At 48.4% G+C, this 19,963-nt stretch overlaps 1 protein-coding gene across 1 annotated transcript in view; it reads right to left on the bottom strand.

Annotated features, from left to right (window-relative positions):
- Positions 1–17,541, bottom strand: part of HEPACAM (hepatic and glial cell adhesion molecule) — a 109,676-nt gene extending 92,135 nt beyond the window's left edge. Inside the window, exon 1 of the mRNA XM_019490201.2 lies at positions 17,122–17,541. Coding sequence (XP_019345746.1) covers positions 17,122–17,206 — 85 coding nt within the window. The 5' untranslated portion in view covers positions 17,207–17,541. The remainder of the gene's footprint in view (positions 1–17,121) is intronic.
- Positions 17,542–19,963: the final 2,422 nt, after the last annotated feature.

Raw genomic sequence — 19,963 nt, 5'->3', positions numbered from 1 at the left:
CAAAATTGAAATGAAACAAAGGGCTGTGAAACAGCCTCAAAACAAAAAGAAGCTAGTCAAAATATTTCGAAAATTGAAACGTTTCAATGACAGCACTGGGGATGGGAAGTCAGTCCACCTGGGCTGACTTCCCATCCCCGGCGCTGGCTCTGTCCCCCACCCGACCTAGTGCCAGGGACAGGAAGTTAGCCCAGCTGGACTGACTTCCCATCCCCGGGGCTAGGATCGGGCTCGGGAAAGGAAGTCAGCCCAGCTGGGCTGACTTCCCATCCCCTACACTAGATCAGGCTGGGGATGGGAAATCAGCCCATCCCCAGCTCAATCTAGCGTGGTGGATGGGAACTCAACCCAGCTGGACTGACTTCCCCAGCGCGATGGTCGGGCAAAACATCGAAACAGCGTCAAAACAGCCTCACTGTTCTGATTAAGCGAAACAGTGAGGCTGTTTTGACTTGAAGTGAAATTCGATACAAAACACTATTCCATCCAGACCTTGAAACTGAAGTTGGAGCAGAACAGGGCTGTTTTGCACAGCCCTATTACTCAAAGGAAGCAGGGTTGCCCTGTGGCTGTGGAGGGGAGGCTGTTTCCTTTATGCTGTCAGCCTTTTTTTCCTATAATAAAATAACTTACACAGTTGACCAACCTGATCCTCTTTGGCAAAAGGTAAGTGCTGAGATCAGGCTATATCCAGCTGCCACTTCTAATGACCTCCCTAGGCAGCCTTGATTTTCAGAACTCACCTATCAGCCTAGATTCACAGCATAAGACAGGGAGAGACTTCCTGGGTCCTTGAGTCCGGTCTCCTGCCATCACAGGCACAACATGTTACAATCCTATTTGTACACTTATCAACTTCCATCTTAAAAATGATTAGGTTTTTTGCCCCAGTTTCTCCTGTTAGGAGGCTGTTCCAGAACCACATTTCTCTAGTAGTTAGAAACTTCCTTCTAGCTTCCAGGCTATATTTATTGATGCTCAGTTTATAACCATTTGGTCTTATGCCAACACTGTCATTTGTCTGAAACAGCTCTCCTCCTCCCTGACGTTAGCCTTGCCTCAGCACCTCCATATCTGTGGGGGATTTTTTGTTGTTGGGGAGGAGGAGGGGAGGGTTTACAGACAGCAGTTCAAGATTTCATGGAAACCAAAAAATCCACAGTTGTCCATGAAAATTAATTTAAAAAAACAAACAAACAGTTAAAAAAAATTGTCATAGTGGGGAGTACCCCGACAACTGATGCAGGGGTGATGAGACCCCAAGAGGTACCCCTGCCAGCCCTCAAGGGTGGGGTGCAGAAGCAGTTGATCCCCGCCCCTGGGGCTGGGACTCACCTGCAAGGATGCTAGCAGTGCTCTCTGGACAGCTCCAGACACTGCAGCTGCTGAGGTTTACAAGGTCATGCCAGATCTGGGTTGGCTGGTGCACAGCTGATGTCATAAGGACGCACCCCACACCAGCTGGAGAGGGAACAGAGACCCAGGACCACAGCTGCAGAAGTGTGGAGCCTGAGTGAATCATGCCCCAACAGGGGTGAAGGGAGAAGGGAAGAATCTTCTCGTCAGATTAATGGCTCAGAGGAGCCTTTAGACCACAGGACCCAAACCCCTACCTGAAGGAGCAAACAACATGACGCGGAAGCACCAAGAGACATCGTTTGCCTCAGTGGAATGGCAAGAGTAATGAACTGTGAGTCCATTCTGGGAGGGGATCGAGGGCCCCACACTTGTGTTGAGATTTAGCATCCTTAGATGTGTGGAAGTTAAAGACATAACAAACAATCCCTACCAGGTGCAGTCACAGAAGCACAATGAACTGTGATTAAGGGGATAAAATATTAAGCATTAGGTTATCCTAACTCAAAGGGGCTGAAGGGAAAAGACTAGGTATATTTGAGCAAACTTAGAGGATGATGGGCTGGCTAGAGATGCACGAACCATGAAAAAGACTGAAGTGCATAAGCATTTGGTGTAGAACCCAGCACAGGTGGCACGGCCAGCCAGACACACAGACTGCCACGACAAGGCAGAGAGAAAGACTCTCTTTAACCTATTGGGACTACTAACTGGGCCTGAGCCTGGCTGACTGATTTGTAGACAGTGCCATCCTATCACCAGATAGCCCAGAGCCTGGCTAGATTATGAAACCTGGTTGGCATAAGGAGCCATAGATTTTTTTCTTCCCCATTTTGCTGCAAAACAATTGTATTTTTCAAGATCTCAGAATTATTTTTTGGACTGGAAAATTCCTAGCCCTGTTGCTTGCAGTGAACTCCTTAGAAGATGCAGCCACTTCCTTTAGTACCTAAATGAGAGCTGAGTTCCCCTACTCTTGGACATTATAGGTCGTGACCAGGCATGCAACTCTTTCTTTGTAGTTGGAGCAATATAAAGATACTGCAGCACAACACATAAACAATAGGCCTGTGAGAAGCAGCTAGTATTTGCTTTGGATTTGGATTCAGCCGATTCGGCGGACAGTGATTCGACTGAATGATTGGAATCACTGCCCTGAATCAGTTCAGCTGAATCTAATTCAGACATTCAGTTCCTGCTGAATTGCCGAATCACCCAGGCCAGGTCCATCATCCACCCGCTCTCCCAGCCTGGAAATGGCTGCCCTACCCACCCCAGCTCCCGGCACTTTGAGAAAAAAAAAAAAAGCCCCAACTCATCGGGTGCTGCCGGGCGGGGGGGTGGAGATCCCCACTGCCCCACACTGTGTGGGGGACACTGGATAAGCCCCCTGCCTCCCCTCCCACTGTCCCAGCCCTGCCATGGCTGCCCCGCCCACCCCAGCTCTGGCCCTTTAAGAAAAAAAAAACCCCAAGAAAAACCCTGTACTCACTGTTCCTGCCAGTGGGGGGCGATCCCCGCTGCCCCCCCACTTCCCTGTGCTACACGGCAGGCTCTGCATGAGCCTGCCGAAGCCCGGAGGCCACTGAAGAAGTGGTGAGTCCCCAGGGTTTTCTCTGTTTTTTTTTTCTTAAAGGTCTGGAGCTGGCCCAGGCGGGGCACCCATGGGGGGCCAGGGGAGCAAGAGGAGGGAAGGGGGGCTCATGGCAGAGCCCTCCATGCAGGGTGGGGCAGTGGGGTTCACCCCCTTGCTCAGCAGCACCCAGTGAGCACCGGGGCTTTTCTTTAAAGGGCCAGGAGCTTGGGCAGGAAGAGCAGCCATAGGAAGGCTGGGGGAGCAGGGAGGGGATGGGAGCTGGCAGGAGTCCCCCTATGGTCCCCTTCCTCCTCCTCCAGCACCCCCTCTCCTGCCCCTAGTACTTACCAGTTCTGAGTCCTGCTGCAGCCACTGGGGACTGTCCGACTCATCAAAGCTCTCCAAATCTTTTCTGAAGATTCGGAGACCTTTAAATCAATTTGGACCTTTTAATTGGTCCCCTGATTCGACTCAGATTCAGAGATTCAGCCACTGAATCAGGCCGAATCTCCTCCAATCAAATCACCACCCAAAGCTTCGCACAGCCCTAATAAACAGGCCAAGAGACAGAGAGAAACTAGGCAATTCTTCACATTTATGTAATGTCCAGGATAAAGTGCTCTGTTGAGAAAAGCTGCTTCTGGCCCTTGATGGATGCTGAAGGGATTAGTGCATTTCGGAACATGATCAAAGTATAGGACAGAAGGTTAACATTGGTACCTATCACCAAAACACCTGAGCACCTTCCATGTACAGTTTTAAAAAATATCTGTAACAACAATGGTTTTTTCCCTTGGTTAGTGAAAGAAGCAGAGACAGAACTAAATTAAGGATTGAATGCTATAAACTTTTCTGTGAAAAAAAAAGATAGAAGCAGTAGAAAGGACTTCGGAGCAGGGAACTGGAAATTAGCTGGTACAGCCTCAGACAATTGGTTTGCAGTACTGATCTTGCTTCTGCTTTAACAGAAACTGACATTCATGGTGGCAGAGGTCATGGCTGTATAGGATTGGAACTTGGGAAATAGGATACAAATGGTGCTTTAATAACAGGAGTAGGGAGGGAAGGGAGCTTGAGAGAGACTAAAGAATGAATGAAAATATGTTATGGGAAGAGGGAGAATGAAGACATGATTTAGATATCTGAGGAGTAATTATTGTATAAAAGATTTGCACAGCATAAGGGTAGGAGACAGGGCCAGAAGTCAGGCCATCTTTCTCTTACAGCAGTACCCACTGCACTGAGCTAAAGAGCCAAACTCCTCTGGCTTGCTCTCCCCTTGGTTCTATATATCTTCCTTTCTGGGTCCCAGGGGGCTAGCTTTAATAGGAAGGGTAAAGAATGCTCCTGACATTGCCTAGCTTAAAACCAGGGCTAGGAACAGAAGTTACACATAAATATAAGTCATCAGAAGTTGTTTTAAACCTGAAACAGAAGTTCAGTACACATAATCCAGTTTCAAAATGGCTGAAACTGGTTTAAGATAAATCAGATTGAATGCGGTATCAGACTTAATTGATTTGTTTCAAACTAGTTGTGGCTGAGCACTTGTAGTGCCTGCCACTTTAAGGGCTGAGTCAGGCATCCAGCAGGTGCCTGATGGTGGCAGCCATTTTGAGAACCTAATATATAAGGGCTGCAGCCCCTTGTTGTCAGGGGAAAGAGAAGTATTGTCTTGTTGAATTGCAGTAGAAACAACCAGGAGGTAAGTGTAAGAGCTTATGGGATTGGGTAGGAGACTCTTAGTTCTGATTCAAAACTTCTGTTCAGAAAGGCCCCTACAACTCAAGTGTTCTGCTTTCTAGGTAAGTGCCTCAAGAACTTGGCTAAGAAGATGGTGAATCTTGTATCAGACCTATTTCTGGGACCCTATGCAGGGTTATGTGCTTGGCCCAGGGGGAATAGTAACACAACAGAGTGAAAATATCTAGTGAATCCCTTCTAGTGAATATGCTTGGAATAAGTGGAGTTGCAGTTGGGAATAAAACCTAAAATGGGCTTAAATTGCACATGGCATTGATTTTATGTATTTAACTCTAGGCAGCTGAGAAGAACCAACAGGGGTGTGAAAGAAACAACTTTCCTGCCATCCTCAGGGGTGGCCCTGCATGGAGATATGCAGGGAATAAGCATCCTCCACACACTACATGGCTTATGCTACTGTAGTGGATCCAGTCTCTTTTACAGAATGGACAAGGGGATGTAAGGGTTAAATTCCTGTATAAAGCAGGAGAGGAAAACATTCCTTAATGAATAAGGGCCTGAGCATAGTTGGGAATCTGACATGAAAGAAGTTACAGCAAGCAGGGACATTGACCCTCTGCTGAAGGCCTTTTAACTACACAGGAGGGATAACTTTCTTAGCTGTCTGGTGTACGACATCTCCTGTATTATGGAGAATCTGATGCATCGGGGGCCCTTTTGTAACTTGTGGGAAATATCTTCAGGGAATTCGGCCTGACCCAATGCTTACTGTTGCAGTCCCTCTGTAACCCTGCTGTACATTGCTTGCTTCCACCCTGTCAGTGCAGAGAGGAGTGCAGCTTAACTGCACTCCTTACTTCAGGCTCTGGAAAAGACCTGTGGAAACACTACCCAGCAAATGGACAGCACAGGGCACATACCTCTAGATATGATGTTGTGAAAAGAAGAAATATTCAGTATGTGGTAAGCTGCTTTAGCAAGCTATGGCCCTGCAGCCTGGATGCTGTAATCCACCAGGCAAACAAAACCCCTATTGAAATGCAGCAGAGGGAAAATGATTCATCTGGGTGACAATTAAGTGTTAGATTAGGAGCTGTGCACAGGAGCACAAGGAAGGGCTTCAACAAGTCTGCAAGTCATGAGACCTATTAGTATGCAAGCCATCTCCTGCCTTCCCTCTTCAATGCAACCAGCAGAGAAAGCTATTGCGTTATAACCAGTGAACTAATACAAGGTCTGATTTAAAAACAAGTTCCTAATTAACATGTTTTACTTGCTCAATAGCAGATTGTGCTAGAGCTGAAGGGCATGTTAACTTAAAGCATCTGTTCCCCAACTAAACTGGTGCTGCTGCTAACTGTCACTAGGGCAAGGTCCATCCTTCAAGCACCCCCCCAACCCTTAAGATTTTACACTCGGTGCATGCTTCACTATCTAAAGTATCTCATCTTGGCTTTCTCCTCTGCCTGATCCTTTTATTATTCATGATGCATCCTAGTGAGGAAGGAACTAGATGTGAGATGGGCATCTTTCTCCATCTTTGGGTACCCAGTACTGAGGGGGGATTGAGAGAACTAGCCTGTTCGTAACAGCTTTTAAAAGCCAATAGTATTTGGGCATCTAATTCCTTTCAAGGGTGCTATAAAAACCTTCTGTGCAACTAAGTTCCTTTGCAAATCTAGCCCTTCTTCCTCTGTGTCTTTGCCACTCCTATTCCTGGCAGCCTGTAAATAAGAATCAAAGCCTGACCCGGCAATGCAGGGACCTTACTTCAAAAGGCAGAGTAGTTGCCATCTGGCTCCAACCTCAAATGTTTCCACAGGTGCTTACTCACTAAATCTTGGAGCAACTCCCACCCCAACCTGTTCTCCAGTGTGTGGGTGATGAAGCCAAAGGTCCTGCTGGGTGTTGATTCCAGAAATGTGTACCAAATAATTCATGGACCCTAGCCCCCCCCCCCCCCCCCACACACACACACGTCTTTCTGTATGATAGTGAATAACATGATACACATGCTCAGAAAGAGAAACCTAGCAAGCCACATATTCATCTCCTTTCCACCCTTCCTTTCATCCACAAGCACAAACAAGACAACATGTTGCAAACAGGTGCCATCCAACTCTGAGATGGGGAATATGGGTAGCAAGAGAAAGCACGTTCATAGATGTCTTCCTCATAGCTTCCCGTCTGAGCTCAGGCCCAGGGGAAGAGCCATGGGGAAGAATCTCAGGAAACAATGGTGTGCTCCCAGGGTTTCAACACAAGCTTGTTGGAAGTTAGAGCAGCAAGACAGACAGAGAGCAACCAGCCCCAACATGGGGTCTCCCTTGTTAAGTCCTATGGGGACAGAGGAGGGCACAGGGATGGCTTTAGGAAGGAGTGTCCCTGCAGGTCCTGACTGACATGGGGAAGGAGTGAGGGAGGGCTGGACAACACACTCATGTGGAGAAAGGAGAATAAGGAACATGATGTTGCAGGGCCGATATGATGGGAAGCAACTTGTACTGAAAGAAAGGGGTTGCTGAGGACAGAGTTCCAAGGCAGCTGGCCCTCCTCCACTCACCCTTGTGCTTGGATAAGTGGGGGTCTTGTAGTGTAAGTCCCTGGAAAAATGTTGAGTTCACTGACCACCATAAGACTAATAATCATTAGAGAGGAACAGCTCTGATTTCAGCACCTAACAGCCCTCTTAGCAGGGCTGGAGAAAACACCTTCCAGGAGGAGGTTTAAAAAAACTCAGTCTGTTCAGTTCATCACAGAGGAGATTGAGAAGTGGCTTTATCTTAACATATAAGAATTTTTTTTTAAAGGAGACGATAGCTGATACTGACACACGGGTGGGCAAAATTTGGCCCGCAAGTCAGGTCCAGCCTATCAAGGGATTTTATCCAGCTCATGGTGGGTCCTGGGGGGGACAGGCTAGGCCATAGCACATGCAGCCAGTCTTGGTGCTCCCAGGCATGCAGTGGGGCTGGGGCAATGTGGTGGCTGGACTTGCTTCCCAGCAGCTCCTTTTAGCTGCTGCTGGACCTGGTCCTGCTGCCTGAGCACCCAGGCCTGTCTGCCTGCAGCCACCAATGGGGGTGGCAGATGGAGCAGGCTGGAAGGGTATTCACAGACTGGCCTGAGACCTGCATGGGCAGGGCACGCTCTGCTGGGTGGATGGGATGGTGCTGGAGGCAGGTGGGGAGAAGAACAGCTGGAGATTGGGATTGCAGGGTGGTGACAGCATGGAACAGAGCCATGATCTGTTGCCCACATGTGCCTACGATGGGTGCTGGTTCCGCAGGCAGGGCCACGGGGGGAGTAGATCATATCTCTGTCCCTGGCTCTGGCCCCATGCTGTCATGGCCCCATGATCCTGATCCCAGCCCTACCCATTCACTCCCTGCCTACTTGTGGCCCCATCCCATCCACCCAACTGAGTGTGCCCTGCCTGGGAGGGTTCCAGGCTGGTCTCTGCAGAAACATGAAGATGGACAACAGGAAGATCAGCTGGGAGCCCCACCCAGGGAATGCTTGGAAGACAGTTGTCTCAGGTCCCAAGACACGCAGTACCAGGGTTGCTCCTCCCTTGGGACTGAGCAACAGGTATGCACCTCTCACAACACCAGCGGAGACATCAACAGAAACACCAGTTCTGGATAAGGGAATGCCACCCCTAAGAAGAGATGCAGGGATGAAAAGCACACTGGTAAAGTTCACCAATGACACTAAGCTGTGGGGAAGTGTGGCCATGCCTCAGGGTAGGCTGAAGATCCAGGTGGACCTAGACAGATTAGTTAGATGCACAGACCAGAACCAGATGCTGTTCAACACTGAGAAGTGTAAAGTGTTCCATCTGGGGAGGAAAAATCCACAACAAACTTACAGGCTTGGTGGTGCTATGCTAGCTAGCACCATGTCTGAAAGGGATTGGGGGGGAGGGGGGTCATAATTGACCATAAAATAAATGAGCCACCAGTGTGATGCTATAGTTAGAGCAAACAATATTCTGGGATGCATCAACTGATGCATTCGAGCAGTGTGGCAGAAGGCCACCTTTGTTTCTCCCCAAAAACTCTGCTCTGTGACAGTTTGATTAGGATGCGCCCAGCAGAGGAGAGACACCTTTACCCTATCTCTAGGTAACCTGAGCTGGATACATTCCTGAGGGAGGGGGGAAACCTGCTCCCCCTGCCTATGTGACTAGTATCACATACCTGGGTGAGGGGCTATCTCCCTGATGGGCTAGAGATTGCCAGGCTGCCCGGCAACTAGTGATGCATTTCAAATCAGTTGGCTGACAGCCAACAGGTGCTGGCCTCCATTGGACCAGGTAAATGAGGTTACAAGGGCTACATAAGTTAAGGACTGCCCAGGAGGATGGGGCAGCAGCAATGAGGGAGACTCAGAGACAGAGAAGAGCTGGACCATCTGAAACTTTCTCTCTCTCTCTGAAATCACATGATCAAGGAACTGCCTGCCTCCAGAGGGAATCTCCAACTGCCTCTGGATGATACTTGTGAGTAAGCTACCTGAGATCTAACTAGATATCTAGCTTGCAGTAACTCAGATGTGTGATCAAAGGCTACCCAACCATGGGAGTCTGCTCTATGGGATTTCTCTGATATTGCTCTACCCTGTACCCTATTCTAACCCTACCCTCTGTAACCAATAAAGTTCTCCTTTGTACCTATTGTGGGAGACTTTTTGGGAGTGGGTCTAGATTATGTCTTGGGGTCCCCTTAGTTCAGCTGACTAAGGGAGACCACTACTTGTGCTTCTGACTGAGGGAAGCATCCCAACTTCTTGAAGTGAATCAAGTACCCTTGAGGGCTACTAGGCCTGTGTTACCCAGGGTGCACAGAGCCAGAATCAGGCCAGAGCCCTGCATGGTGGCAGTGGAACCCCCAGGCTAGCGGGTGTGCTCCAGGAAGGGGCTGGCCAGACATGAGGCACCCCCAGGGAGGCACTCAGAGCCTGGAAGGTGGTCAGGTGCAGTGAGGTGGGTGGCTCAACGCAGGAGTGCCCCCTACTGGCCTGCCACAAGCAAAACTAAGGAAGTTATTCTCTTGCTCTACTCAACGTTGGTGAGGCTGCAGCTGGAATCCTGCATCCAGTTCTGGGCCCCACACTTCAAGAATGATGTGTGGAGAAATGTGAGAGAGTCCAGAGAAGACCCACTCATATGATTAGAGGCCTGAAGAACAAGCCATACAAGGAAAGGCTGACAGATATGGAACTGTTCAGCCTAGAAAAGAAAATACTTTGGGAGGATTTAGTAGCAGCTTGCAAATATATCAGGGGAGAGCATCAGGGGCTAGGCAAACAACCATTCACCAAAGTGCCCCAGGGGAAAACCAGGAGCAATAGTCATAAACTCCTAAAAGAAGGTTTCATACTGGGCATAAGGAAAAACTTAACGGTTCATGTGACTAGACTCTGGAATAGACATGGTACAGGCACCTACCCTGGAGATCTTCAAAAGAAGACTGGACACACACCTTGCTGGGGTTATTTGACCCCCACAGTCTTTCCTGCCCATAACAGGAGGGCTGGATCTCACAAGGTCCCTTTCCAGCCCTAAACTACTGTGAATCTGTGAAACCCCAGGATCACTGGTTGGTGACAGTGTGGTACCAGGGCCCAGGGCAGAGTCACAATCTGCTCCCCCCATGACCCTGCCTGAGAAACCAGCACCTGCCACAGGGACATGCAGGCAAGGGATCATGGCTCTGCTCTGGGTCCTAGCCCTTCACTGTCGCTGCCCAGTGAACCTGATCCCGGCCCTCCTTGCTCATTCTACTCCCAGATGCTGCTCCCTGCCTGCCTGCAATTCCATCCCATCTGCCCAGCCAAGTGTGGGGCAGAGCCACTTAGGGAGTTTTGGTGAGCTGTTGAGGGGGTGGGGGGAAGAATGGGGGTGCTGACCCTGCCCATGACAGCTTACCAAAACTCCTTAAGTGGCCCTTCAGCCAAAATAATTTGTTAGTACAGGCATGGGCAATTAACCTAATGGACAAGGGCATAACAAGAACCAGTGGCTGGAAGAATAAGCCAGTCATGTTCAAATTAGAGATAATGCATGTGTTTTACATGGTGAAGGATTAACCATTGGAACAAGCTGCCAATTAGCAATTATTTTGGCTGGAGGGCTGCTTAATGAGTTTTGGTGAGTTGTCAAGGGCTGCATAGGTAGCCCCACCACTTCACAGTTACACTTTACCAGAAGTCCTGCTCCCTAACCATTGCCACTGCACATCCTTCCCCTTGCCCCACTCTGGAAATACTCCTTTTGGGAGGGGAGGGTTGCCATCGTGGAACCAGAAAAAAACCAAATCATACACTAAAAGTCAAACACCTACTAAAAGTATTTGTCATGATTTGTGTTTACATACTATATATAGAGGGGATTGCATAAAAAGCCCTGCACTCACTGGCTCTGGCAGCAGCAATCAGGGCCTCTGAGGGCTTGTGGCAGAGCCCCCCCACGCAGCGCAGGGCAGGTGGGATTGCCTCCCCTCCCAGCACCAGTGCGACAGCTGCCCTATGGCATGGGTGTAGCACAGCTTGGAAGGGTGCTGTGTGCTGTCTGGGAGCTGGGGCGACTTGGAGCCCACACTGTTCAGCCCCAGTGGTGTGGGGTCGGAGGTGGTGTGTAGCCAGATGTGGTGAGGGGGGTCAAGTGACCGGATGTGGCATGGGGGAGGGGTGGCAAGCGGCCAGATGCAGAGCAGGAACGTGGCAAGTGGTGGCAGTGTGGTGTCTGTGCAGCCCTGTTCTTGCTCCACCCTGGCCCTGCTCCTATGAGGCAGTGGCACTCCATCCCTGCATACCCCCTGGACCTTTCAAAGTACCCCCAGGGGTATGTGTACCCTAGCTGACAACCCCTGCCTTAAGGACTGATTGGGTGACTCTGTCTGCCCCTACCATGCCCCCTGCTTTGCTGTCATCACTCTCTGATGTTCTATCTCTCTGCTTTTAGCCCCACTTTGGGTTATCAGGCCCCACACTTAGCCCTGTTCAGCCCTCAGATCCCCTGGTCCCTCACTCAGCCCCTCTCCAGGCTCTTAGACCTTCTGGTATCACACTCAGCCCCTCTCTGGGCTCTGGTCTTGCACTCAGCCCCCTTTTGGGCTCCTAGACCCCTTTACTAGGTCACCAGGGATGACCTCCTCCACATAGTCCCTTCCCAAACCTCCAAACTGCTGCAGGCTGTTCTCTGTGCTGGCACTCAGGAGCTACAGCTATCCTGCTCAGGAGATGTTCCCTCAGCAGTCTCCAGGATCTTACTACTAGCTCAGCTCAGGGCCTAGGCTTATGTCCAGTCTAAGCCCAGCCCTCCTCCTGGGTCAAATGACTCTACAATCAGTCTTGACCACACCTTCAGGCTGCTTCTCAAGCATGGTCCCTAATTGCTTTCCTGCCACACTTGCAGCCTGCCTCAGCCACATCCTGCCTGCTCTTAAAGACAAGGGGTATGTCTCAGTTTTCATCACCTACTGAAAGCTAGCACAAGGGCCAACAGCTAGGCATATGTGCCTCAATGCCCATCTGTCTCATGCATCTGACAAGTGGCCCCCTACTTGTCCTATCTACAAAACTTACCTGAGCACCAGCCATCTCTTGCAAAGAGATGAAAACTTCAGTCCAAGCTGCAAGAGACTAGCCTAGAGAAGGCTCAGGTGTGCATCCACTATATTTAGGCAGTCAGAGTTGCCATGCCCAACCCCTGATCACCCATGTTAGAAGTAAGGCCAGGCCTGTGGTAGGGCATGGTGTCAGGGCACAGACCAAAGGCGATGCAGAGAGAATAAGTGAAGAGGAAGACAAAAGGGTGAGAAACAGTTATAGGAGTAGTAAAAAGGAGACAGTGTGGGAATGTAGAAACAACAAAAGTACAGCGGTGTCCTTTTGTCATGCCAGACCTCTCTGGTACAGCCTTCTGGCCCCTTATCCTAGCACTGCTTCCTAAAGAAGGGGATGGAAGGCAACTGCTAAATTTCACCCCATGTGGTTCGTGGAGGGCAAGCACAGTTGGTGGCCATTTGCCTGCTATTAAGTGGTCTGAACAAGAGGGTACAATTACAGCATTTATCCTGTCTGTGTAGGGGCTGCACTCCCAGAACTGACCTCAGGGTCTGGAGCAGTAAAGGGTGCCAAAAGCAGAAGGCAATGCACTCAGCTGTTGAGCCAATTCCTTTCTGGCTCAAGTTTTACAAGCTGCAGTGTCAGGAAGTTCAATGTTTGTGATTTACAAAACAACAGCATGGACCTGGTGAGCTGCACAGAAACAGTAGGGAGAGTGGGCTTCAGCAGTAATCAGAGGTGGCAGTGCCGTTTAGAAGAGCCCTTATGTCAAATAGATACCTACCTTGTTCAGCAATCATCATCCAGCAAAGGAAAGTATTTGGGGCTGTAACTCAGGCAGCAAGGAGCACAGCCCAGCAGCTTGAAGAGCTGCCTCCAGCTAATAAGTCCATTGTGGTGGAAGGGGCGAGGGTGGGCAGATCAATGCCCTGTGCAGTGAGGGGGCAGGGGCAGGTGCTACCCAGCCGGGGGGGGGGGGGGGGTGAGCACGGGATGGAGCCATGGCTCATGGGTGGGGGGCAGCTCCCACTGCTGCTTGCACCCCAGGAGGGCATTGGGGGAGGGGCCGTGTGCCTTAGGATTTCCATGGGGTGGGTGGGCTGCAGCTGGAGCTGTGCGGGGCTCTTCTCGGTGGGGACTGGGCTTTGAGTGGGCACTGGGAGGGGGCTGCAGCCAACCCAAATTTTGCTGCAGCTCTGCCACCAACCACCTGGCACAGCCCCCAGCTCAATGCCCTGCCTCCATCCATGTGCCAGGAAAAGCCAAAGCTGCACCGGGTGGCTGGCAGTGGCTGTACTGGGAGTGGAGCTGCAGCAAAATTTGGGGTGGCTGCAGCCCCCTACCAGAGCCACCAGTGCCCGCTCTGAGCCCAGTCCCTGCTGAGAAGAGCCCCGTGCAGCTCCGGCTCCAGCCCATAGCTGCAACCCGCCCCACCTCATGCAAATCCAAAGGGCATGTCCTCCCATGCCCTCCCGGGGTGCAAGCAGTGGCGGGAGAGACTCCCCCTGCCACAAGCCATGGCTCCATCCCACACCCACCCCGCCCCAACTGGACAGCGCCTGTTCCTGCCTCCTCCCTCACTGTGGTGGGTGTTGATCTGCCCTCCCCCAACAATGGACTTAGCAGCTGGAGGCAGCTGTATTGGGAATCAGATCCGTATCGGCCAATATATCTCTTTAAATATCGGATATTGGCCCCAAGATCTCTATTGGTGCTCCCCTAATATAAAATTATGTGGCATTTATGTGAATGTTGCCTGCCTCAGTGCAGATAAATATCCTATAGCTTGCATAATAATTCACACTAAAGCTGATCAGAATCTGGAATTTCTCCAAGAAATTCTGGAACCCCAAAACAGTTTGTTTTGCATCAGAATGAAAGCTCCCAATTTCAAAATTTTCCATGGAAAAAAGTAGTCTGCAACGTATGCATTTATGTGTAATCACTTCATATCAGCTTTTTCTGTTGAAAGTCACAAGATCCCTAAGCAGCCTCGAGTTCTAACTACCACCAAGAAGCTAGGAGCCCAGAAGCCCTAGGGGCCCCAGCTCAGCCCAGGTCCTTAGGAGATCATCTAATCCAGACCACTGCTGAGAGCAGGACTATCCCCAACTAATCATCCCAGCCCCTTGCCTTTGTCTAGCTGGGTCTTAAAAACCTCCGAAGATGGAGCTTCCACAACCTGTCTGGCTGTTCCAGTGTTTTACGACCCTCCTAGTGAGAGAGTTTTTCCTAATATCTAACCTAAACTTCTCTTGCTGCAACTTGAGACCGTTGCTTCTTGTTCTGTCACTTGTCACGACAGAACAACTGTTGCATTTTAGGGTCACATAATACAGGCCCTCCCTAAGCAATGAACACCCCTGGTGAGAGTACCCCTCAGGCTTGTCTATAACACACCCCCACCACCACTGGTAGCCCCTGGAGAAAGATGCATAGGACAATCACACTAATATAATTTACACTAGTTTTGTACACCGACATAAATGACACCCTTATGCAGAACAGACAACATTTGAGGTAACTGCATTCAGGAGATAGCTATTACAGAGCCTCACCACTAGGTGGTGGCGAGGCTGGCAAAAGCCTGTTTGCCTTAAGCAAACCGCTACCCCAGGACAAGCTGCAGATTCGCAACACTTAAACTCATATTTCTTCTATCAAGAGAATTTTATCCTGATTTCTACCAGAGTAATGCTATATTAGATTCAAGTAAGTTTCATCAATGCAGGGCTGTTATGAGTCAGCTCCTTTTTGTCCCAGGTGTAAAGGCTCTTTATGCTAGTGTAGACAAGCTATACTTAGGCCTTTGCCTAGCAGGAGGGAGGAAGGCATTCTGGTAGCCTTGCTAGCCATGTTCATAGGTATGCAGAGTTGATATGGAGCTGCCATTTTACAGTATGTTCATATTATCACAAAAGAAACAAAGTGACCTATCTCCAAGAGTACTACTTTCACAAAGTTTGGTCTTGGATCTCATGGGCCCAGAGCAGCTCCCCCTGTTATATCTCAGCACAAGAAGGCACTGGCACTGAAAGCACAGCAAATGGCTGGATTTGCTGAAAACACTCTACCGGTTGTGCCATGCTTCCATTAATATATAAAGAGCAAATTGGTTTAACAGATGAGGAACTCACACTCAGCACTGCTGGAAATCTAGAGTAGAAGTCGCATTTTTGCAGTGTTGTTCCTCTTTAATATGTGTTTAAGTGTTCTTAAAAACCACTTCTGTGCTCCTGCAGGGGGATGACCCCTCCCCATCCCCCAAATCTGCACCCTGAATGACCCAACTGAAGGAAAAGGCATCTTACTGAGCCTGTCTTTCTTGGTGGAATCCATGGCTCCTCATGCTGAGTGGCAACTACATTACTGACAATAGCACCTATTCACAACTGTGCAGAAAGAAACAAGACTAACACCTAAAAGAGCAGAGCCAGACATATTAACCAAGCACTGCCCTAACACCAGTCAGAACCCAGCGAAGTACTACACACTTAATGGCAGTGGATGTAGATAGAAGGTGAATTTAACATCCAGGTAAAGGTAATGTAAGCCTTTATTTTGCATCTGGTTCTTTCCTTAATCCCAGCGGATGGATTCATGGAGTGCCTGGGGCAGTAGGAGCCATAAGAGCATTTAGAGACTCTGTAAAGCACTTTGAGGTGCTAAAGCTGACTCCCAGGCAGCACAGGTTCAGTATTACCTACTCCTTGTTTCAGACCTAAGGGCCCTTTTCACTGAGCATGCACACTTTACCCTGCTTGCCCCTCCTTGAAAGTCTCTCAGCCTTTGCTCAAGATTCATCACTGTTATGGTAGAGTGCTGTTTATAGAGCTGTTTTTACAAAAGAGCACAGGACCTTCTGCAGCCATGCAGTTCTTTATTTATCTCTGACAGCTGAAAAGTGTGGAACAAACTGTTCCAAATGTGCTCATGAACAACCCTGTCAGCTGAGACAAACACTGGGACTTTTACCACTAACAAGCTACTGTAAACTGCCTGCAAGTGGGTTAGCATTAGCACAGCACAGTACCAGTGGGGACAAAGATAAATAAAATATATTTATCTTCTCTTTTCAAAGATAAATAAAAAGGAAACCAAAACCCAGCCCAGATGCCTGCCAACCTATCTAAGTGTATTCCAGATCATTTCCAATATGCATGTGTGGGCTGCTTAAGAAACAATGATGAGAGAGAGAGTTCATCTCCATGGCAGCTGGGTAGGTCATACAGTATTGAAGCTAGCACATAGATCCCATTAAATTCCACTTCTCTGAGGAGCTGGAAAAAGATTCAAACAGAGAGGACTTTTTGCAGGAGCAGGGTTTTCAAATAAAACTCCTTTCCCCACATTTCTAGAATAATAATAGGAACTAATTGCCTTTTAAATAGTCCATTATATCTTCTACAATCATGGGGCTCAAGCCAACATTTATGCCCAGCATCAGTGTCTATATCTGAATCGCAGTTGTTAAAACTTCCCACCACTTTTATCTTGGATCAAACTTCAAAAAAGCTGAATCAACTTGAACTGTCTTTCAAAAAGAGTATTAGATTAACTGTATCACCAAACTCTCCCACTTTGAAAACTCACTCAGACAGAACACTCAAAAACAGGATTCAAAATCCTGATTTTGGTGGCACAGATAAGTTATTTGTACCATAAGAAACTGCTTAATTCCCATTGAAAACGTTGAAATCTTTTTCCAAAGACAGGGACCTGCTACATTGGGAGAAGAAAAGACATTAAAAGATGCTACATGAATAAATAAATCCCACTTCTTCATGCATGGGTAAGCACAGTAAGCTCATAAACACACTGGTATTTACTTCTTTAACCTCACCACACATATCAAGACATCTGCAAAACCCACTCGCCGTTCACAAATTCTTCAGAGACTAGTGTTCTCTTACCTGTGTGGATAAGAAGAAGGCACATCAAACGCGTGAAACCTGGAGTGCTGAGGACTCTGGACAAGGCGCCTCTTTCTCTCTTCATTTTGGGTTTAGTTTTAGGTCCCTCTCACAGACAATTAGCATGATTTTTCCACTCCGGGCACGTCCCTTAGTACTGCTTGGAGTTTTCTGCCACCACTCAGCCCTGCCAATTCCTCTCCGAATACACAGAGCTCTGTGTGTTGCTGGATTTTTTTTCTTTTGGTCAGACCTGACATTTTCTGGTTTCATGAACCCAACATCCTTTTCTTCAAGGAATTAGATGCCAAAACTAAGAAATAATGAGCATATTCCCAAATCTTCAAATGCAAAGTAACAGGAAAGGCTTGTCTTAAACTAAAAATGGGAAGCTTCTGAATCCCAGTTAATAACTCTCCCTAGCTCTCTACCCAACTTTCTGAGAGCAGCATACATTGGGCTGTCTGTCTTATTATCTTGGAAGAACCCTGGCCAGACAAGGGGAACTGTGAGGACACTTGCATTTTCTAGCCACCTATGTTCAAGTCAGTGCTTTACTGTTTTGACAGGAGTTGTTTTCTTAGCAGTAAGTGCATTACTGGGTCTTTGGATTAGAAAAAGTCTAGATTCGGTGTATAAAATTGGCATATTTTTCTCTTCTGGCTTTTATTCAACAGGATATTTGTGTGGGAAGTAGAGACAAGAGACATTGCTGCTCCCTAAAGGAAAGATCCATGCCCTAGCAAACTGGGTGTGAATGCTATCTTAACTCATGTTTTCCCTTCCTTGCAGGAGGTCTGTATTTGCTGAGCATGGGATGCTACTTAGGAAGGACATTCACATGCAGTTTGTGTTCCTTTGAGCATATTGCTGCCATGGCCTGTCTTGATATATGTAGAATGATTTGTCTGCTGAAGGCTGCTTTTTGTGGGAACAGTAAATCGCATCTCTTCAGGACTCGGCTGTCCTTAATATGGTAAAGGATGGGGGCAGGGAAGAGTAGGTATGCTGGAGGGTAGGGCTAGGATTCAGGGTGAGCTAGGCAAATTGGAGAATTGGACCAAAAGAAGTCTTATGAGGTTCAACAAGGAAAAGTGCAAAGTCCCAAACTTAGGTCAGAACAAATCCCACGTATAGCCAGTACAGGCTGGGGGCTGACTGGCTGGGCAGCAGCTCTGCAGAAAATGACCTGGGAGTTACAGTGGACAATAAGCAGAATATGAGCCAACAGTGTGCCCTTGTTGCCAAGAAGGCTAACAGCATACTGAGCTGCATTGGTAGTTGTGTTGCCAGCAGGTCAAGGGAAGTGATTATTCCCCTCTATTCAGCACTGGTGAGGTCACATCTGGAGTACTGTGTCCAGTTTTGGGCCCCCCACAGATGTGGACAAATTGGAGAGAGTCCAGCAGAGGGCAACAAAAATAGTTCAGGGGCTGGGGCACGTGACTCCTGGGAAGAGGCTGGTGGAATTGGGCTTATTTAGTCTAGAGAAGAGAAGACTGAGAGGGATTTAATAGCAGCCTTCAACTACCTGTAGGGGAGCTCGAAAGAGGATGGCAGAAGTTCTCAGTGGTGGCAGATGACAGAACAAGGAACGATGGTCTTAAGTTGCAGCAAGGGAAGCTTAGGTTAGATATTAGGAAGAATTTTCTCACTAGGAGGTTAGAAAACATTGGAACAGGTTACCAAGAGAGGTTGTGGACTCTCCATCCTTGGAGGTTTTTGAGACCTGGCTAGATGAAGCCTTGCTTGGAATGGTCTAGTTGGAGCTGGTTCTGCTTTGAGCAGGGTTTTGGACTAGATTACCTCCTGAGGTCCCTTCCAACCCTAATTGTCTATGAATGGGCGAGTCACCTAGCAGAGCAAGTAACAATGGGTTATGCACAGTACGTGTGGGGAAGTTGTTAGTTTGAGGGGCATATGGGCATAAACTTGCAACGGTTAGTTGAAGGGCATATGGAGAAAAGGTTAGTAAATATATAAGTAAATAAAACTGGATGAATCATGGAACTCACATGGCATATGCTAATTGCTCCTCATCTCTCTTAGTATCTTGTTGGCCCTTCTGCTGTGCTTTACCTGCATTTGTCTTTTTGACTGCACAGTTTAGGGGCAGCTGGCAGGCACTATGTTCATGTTTTTTTGTAAAGCACCCAGGGCCCAGAGCACTCAGTCCCAAAATGTGACTGTGCCCTTTGACTACTACAGCACTACAAAAAAGAACTTGGCAAAATTGTAAGGGGCCAAAATCAGGTAAGGCCCATTTGGATTCATCTGAGAAGCCATAGACTACTAGTAGACTTTTCACAAGCGCTGCTCCGTCAACTTGCCAGTAATACCCCAAAAATTTTCAACATTGTCTGCCTGAACTATCCTCTCATACAGCTGTTAAATCATTGTCACTGCTCTTTCCCTCCCCATGGGCAATCAAAGTTTATGAGTTGGCTGAGGCTACCAATCTCAGGGGCTGGCTACCTGGCTCAGACAGAGGAAGCTCGTGCTCTTGGACCCACAGCTCCCAGGCTCAGTCCCTCCTGAGGATAGCCTCTGTGTGCCAGTGCACACAGTAGCCCCAAATCATTTACACATTTGTTTAGTCTTTTTTTTTTCCTTTCTTCTGCGAGAGAAAGTTGCCCTCAGTAATTGCTCTCCTTTCCTCTCTTTACACATCAGTCTATTCTTCTTCAACACTTCCTCTTTTATCTTCCTTTTGCCTTTGCAACAGAAGCAAGGTATTCTTCTGTAAGAGCAGCCTGTCTCACCCTTGCCTGCCACATCTTGACGTATTACTTGTTGGAAAAATATAGTATGGGAGGCATACTTTAGGTATGCAGCCCTGATG

This window comes from Alligator mississippiensis, chromosome 16 (assembly GCF_030867095.1).
Source record: "Alligator mississippiensis isolate rAllMis1 chromosome 16, rAllMis1, whole genome shotgun sequence".
NCBI lineage: Eukaryota > Metazoa > Chordata > Crocodylia > Alligatoridae > Alligator > Alligator mississippiensis.
This window is presented reverse-complemented; position numbering and strand designations above follow the sequence as displayed.